General features: G+C 18.0%; 3 protein-coding genes across 3 annotated transcripts in view; 2 read left to right on the forward strand and 1 right to left on the reverse strand.

Moving 5' to 3' along the window:
* Nucleotides 1-736: 736 nt before the first annotated feature.
* PRSY57_1316400 (hypothetical protein) lies at nucleotides 737-1,354 on the forward strand (the record flags this gene model as incomplete). Its single annotated transcript, XM_012909100.2, has 1 exon — nucleotides 737-1,354. One exon carries the CDS (start codon nucleotides 737-739, stop codon nucleotides 1,352-1,354), a length of 618 nt encoding a protein of 205 aa, XP_012764554.2.
* A 711-nt stretch (nucleotides 1,355-2,065) lies between these two features.
* PRSY57_1316500 (hypothetical protein) lies at nucleotides 2,066-2,335 on the reverse strand (the record flags this gene model as incomplete). Its single annotated transcript, XM_012909101.2, has 1 exon — nucleotides 2,066-2,335. The coding sequence occupies one exon, from the start codon at nucleotides 2,333-2,335 to the stop codon at nucleotides 2,066-2,068; it is 270 nt and encodes an 89-aa protein (XP_012764555.1).
* A 655-nt stretch (nucleotides 2,336-2,990) lies between these two features.
* The window catches only part of PRSY57_1316600 (hypothetical protein), a gene marked incomplete at both ends in the record, with an annotated part of 2,484 nt that continues 474 nt past the window's right edge, over nucleotides 2,991-5,000 (forward strand). The window contains 4 exons of the mRNA XM_012909102.2: nucleotides 2,991-4,330; nucleotides 4,461-4,592; nucleotides 4,674-4,715; nucleotides 4,849-4,924. Coding sequence (XP_012764556.2) covers nucleotides 2,991-4,330; nucleotides 4,461-4,592; nucleotides 4,674-4,715; nucleotides 4,849-4,924 — 1,590 coding nt within the window. The remainder of the gene's footprint in view (nucleotides 4,331-4,460; nucleotides 4,593-4,673; nucleotides 4,716-4,848; nucleotides 4,925-5,000) is intronic.

Below are 5,000 nucleotides of genomic sequence, written 5' to 3' on the forward strand. Positions count from 1 at the left end.
TTTTTTTTTCTAAATAATAAAATATTTTTTTGTTTCTCTTTTATTAATACATAAAAGATAATAATATGCGTACATAAAAATATATGATATTTTATCTATAATAATATATTTATATGTACATTTCTCCAAATGTTTATAATATATATAATGATACCTATTTCTAAGTAGGCTTTTATCCATATTATTCCAGATTAAAAAAAAAAAAAATAAATGAATATATATACATATATATATATATATGTGGAAGTTTTTTAATATATATCATGAAATGATAAATCTTAAACTAATAAATAAATAAATAAATATATAAATATATACAAATATATATATATATTTATATATTTATGTTTATATATAATATTGTGGGATTATTTTATAAAATTTAATTTTTTTTTAAAAAGGTATAAAGAAATTAACTAAATTATAAATATATTTCCTACGTATATATTTTATTTTATTAATGTATTATATTTAGTACATATAAAAATAATTTTATGAAATAAAATATTTTATAGTATATATTAAAATTTTTAGTAATATATTAAAAAATATATGTATAAATACATTATATATATATATATATATATATATATATATGTATAATTTTTTATAGTTCTTTATTCTCCTTGTATAATACGATTTTCCATTTTAAAAATTGGAACTTTTGTAATTGTTCGACATTATAAACTTTGCAGTATACTTAGTTCATTATTTTTTTATATTTTTTGATTTTAATATGGCTAATACATGGAGATGTGATGGATGCTTAGTCCTAAATTCAGACGATACAATGGAATGTGTTTGTTGCATGCAGAAAAGAAGTTTAATTAATGATGAAAAAAATGGTGATGTGAATTTGAATGGAAATACTAATAATGAAGGGTTGTTAATAAATATAGATCCTAATAAAAAAAAAGAAGATGAGACCGTTTCAGAAAACAAAATAAATGGGGATAAGGAAAATAATATTTCATGTTTTAATAATAAATTAGAAAATGAACAGATTGCAAGAATTGATGTTATAGGAGGAGGTGGTTTTATTCCTTCAATTAAAGCAAACAATAATACAAATAATAAATCTAGAAGTATTTTTTTAAATAATGTTTCAAATAGTAATGATACGGAAACAACTACCATGACTAATATTGATAATAATATAACTTACAATTCAAAAAAAAATAAAATTTCTTATAAAGAACAAAAGGAAAGTAAACATAGTTTAGATTCATCTAATAAAAATGTTAGTCTTAAATCTAAAAAAAAAAAAAAGCATGAAAAAAATCATAAAGGTATATCCAAAAGGGTACAACCAACCAGAAATTGTACAAAAAAAAAAATTAATTACAAAACATGATTTAAAAAAAAAAAAAATAACTTGAAATGAAAAACAAAACGTTATATGTATCCATTCTTTTTTTTTAATTATATGGATATAAAAATAAATAAATATAAATATATATATATATATATATATATATATATATATATGTGTATACTTGTGTATACCAAATTAAAGACGCTTTTTCTGCTTTTTTTTTTTTTTTTTTTTAAATAATATATTATATTATATTATATTATATATTTAGCACATGAATTATTTGATCTTTTTATTTATTTGTTAAAGATATATTATATATATATTATATATATATAATGACCTTTTTGTATATTTGTTAAAAATATAACTCTCTTTTTTATTATACAAATGAAAAAATGAAGAGTTCATAAAACCTATGAATTTAATAATGGTTGTTCTTGAATATATTTTTTATTTTATTTTTTTAATTATCAAAGCTTTAATTGTGTTTACATACATATATATTTTACATATTATAACCAACATGTTGGTCACATAATATTAAATATATTATTCCATCATATGATTTAATAAAATAACATTGATGAAAATAATTATTAATAGTAACAAATATAATATGTATAAATACATACATACATACATACATACATATATATATATATATATATACATACATATATTTTTGTAATGATTTTCATTTGTTCTAATATATCCAATTCCTTTTTTTTTTTTTTTTCCTACTGGCTTTCATATATTTGTATTATCATCATAGTCAGAACTTTTGGAAGGGGGTTTTTTATTATGGTAAATATTTTTTATAATTTGAAAGTTGGATTCTCTTGGTACTTCTATTGGCTTAAATGTGTCAATAAAAAAATTCAATATATAATAATTACTTCCTATATATGATACCAAAGATGGTAATAAAAATAAACCAAGCACATAAATTATTTTTGCTCTTTTATCATTCATGTTTTTCTTGTTGGGTTTATGAAAACCGCTATAAAAGAAACCCATTTTTTACAAAATACAAGAAAAAAAAAAAAAATTAAATTAAAAATATATAAAATAAAAAAAAAAATTCAAATTGAAATAAAATAAAATAAAATAAACATAATAAAAGGAAAAATATAATTTCATATTTTAAATTATTTCTTTTTCTTATCAATTAATAGAACATAAACGTAAAAAGATAAATAAATATATATATATATATATATATATATATATATATATTATTGTAAACTATTTTTATGTGTACTACCTCATGAACATTGCAAAAGCAAAAAATTAAAAATAATATATATATATATATATATATATATATATAATATATATATAATATCATAATTATATTTTTATTTCATTTTTTTTAAGAGGTGTAATTTGTACTTTAAACAATTTGTATTCCGCCACCTCCCACAAAAGAAAGAAAGAAAAAAATATATGAAAGCATTATTTATTATATATTGAAAAGATCATATAGTATATATTATAAGAAAAATATATATATATATATATATATACATATATTTTTATTTTTTTTATGTGTTCAAGACAGTTATTCATTTAATATATAATATATAATATATATATATAATTTTTTTTTTCTTTATGCTTCATAATATATAACAAGTTTACTATATAAAATATAACTTTTCCTCAATTTCTAATGGATAAAAAAGTGACGTACCAGTTAATTAAACATACACTTGAAGAACTTGAAAAATCGAAAGAATACATAAAAAATCAATTAAAAAATAAGAGAGAAAAAAATAATGAAAAGGAAGAAAACGAAACGTATGATGATATTTTTAACAAATCAAACAATTTTAAAAATGATGACAAAAAGATTGATTATGAAACCCTCTTAGATTGTCTCACAAAAGAAATTGATCATTATAAGAAATTACTAGATGAAAATGAGTTAAATAATAAAACGGATGATAATATTAATAATGATAATAATAAATATAATCTCTTTGATGATAAGCATAATAATATACTTAATGACGATGTAGAACAATATAAGATATGTGATTTCTTGGAAGATTATAAAGAAAATCAAAAAATTACTTTTAATAAATATAAATTAAATAAAAAAGTTATAGTTGGTCATACGACAGGAGGGAATTCTATAGTTATAAACAATGATAATTTTCTTAAACTATTTAAAAACTCAGATATAATAAATAATTCATTTAATAAAAGTAATACAACAAATATGTTTATTGTAAACAAAAATATAAATGAAGATAAATTAATGGAAGATAATTTAAATTCAAATATGGATAAAGATTATTTAAGTGATATGTCATGTTCTACCTCTAGTGTAATATCATTAAATAGTTTTGTTAAAAAAGAAAAGAATGATAGAATTTATAAAAATAAAGAAGCTTATGTAAAACATAAATATGATGATAATTCATATATTTATCATAAAATAAATTATTGTAGTGATTGCTCCTCTTCCTCTTTAAGTTGGCATAACCAGGAATATGATGATCTTTTTTATTATTCTAATTTATTGAAAGAGGATAAACACCTAAAGAAGCAAATAAATAAAAATAAAAATAAAAATAAAAATCTTACTAAGGATAATAATAAGAAACATATTAGTGATAACCACAATTGTCATAATGTTGGGACCTATAACTTGGAATTGTTTAAGAATAAACCACAAAATCATAATGCATCGCCGTTTTTTAAATATATATATTTTAAATACATAAATAAGGATAAAAACAACTTTTATCCTGTATTTATTAATAATAAAAATGGAAAAAAAAAAATATGGAACCTAAAGAGTCTAAACAAATATCATCATGTAGATACAAGTCAAACAAATAACAAGTATGAATTAGACACACAACTATTTAGTTATAAATCTCATAAATATCTATCTTCAGTGCATGATAATTCTAAAAAAATAAAAAAAAAATTATCTTCAAAGAATACTCAAAATATAGATAGCCTCAAGAAATACCGTTTTGATGTGGACGAAATGAACTAGTAAAAATAAAATAATATATACATATATATATATATATATATATTTATTTATTTATTTATTTATTTATTTATGTACATATAACATATTTCTCTTTTTTTTTTTTTTTTTTTTTCTTTCAATCATATTCAGTTCTATAGATAAAATTGTCCATCAAATAGAACAAATACATAACATTGAAAAATCAGACAAAAAAAAAACAAATTATAATGAGCATTTTATGAATTTTATTAAGAAAAATAAGGAGTATCTTAAAAAGGAAAAGTAATAATTTTTGAAAGATAAAATTGTGCATATTTTATAATATGTACATATATGTCTATATTATTTCTTTTATATTTTTAGCAATTTTACTTTTAAAAAGTTGTGTGAGACGGAAAAAATAAAGTAGGACAAAAAAAAAAATATATAAAATATATTATATTATATAATATAAAATAACAAATACTTGTGCACAGTTTGAATATATAAATATATATATGCATCCTAATGCGAAATCGTTTTATTTATAACTTTATAGGCTGAAAGTAAAAATTATAGGAACGGATGGAAAAATAATAAAAAACAGAAGTCTTGATAACGTTGTTATAAATAAGGTTATATAATGTTATACATAAATAATATATATATACATATATATATATGTCAATGTGCATATACATATTTACATTT

This window comes from Plasmodium reichenowi, chromosome 13, assembly GCF_001601855.1.
Source record: "Plasmodium reichenowi strain SY57 chromosome 13, whole genome shotgun sequence".
Taxonomy (NCBI): Eukaryota; Apicomplexa; class Aconoidasida; order Haemosporida; family Plasmodiidae; genus Plasmodium; species Plasmodium reichenowi.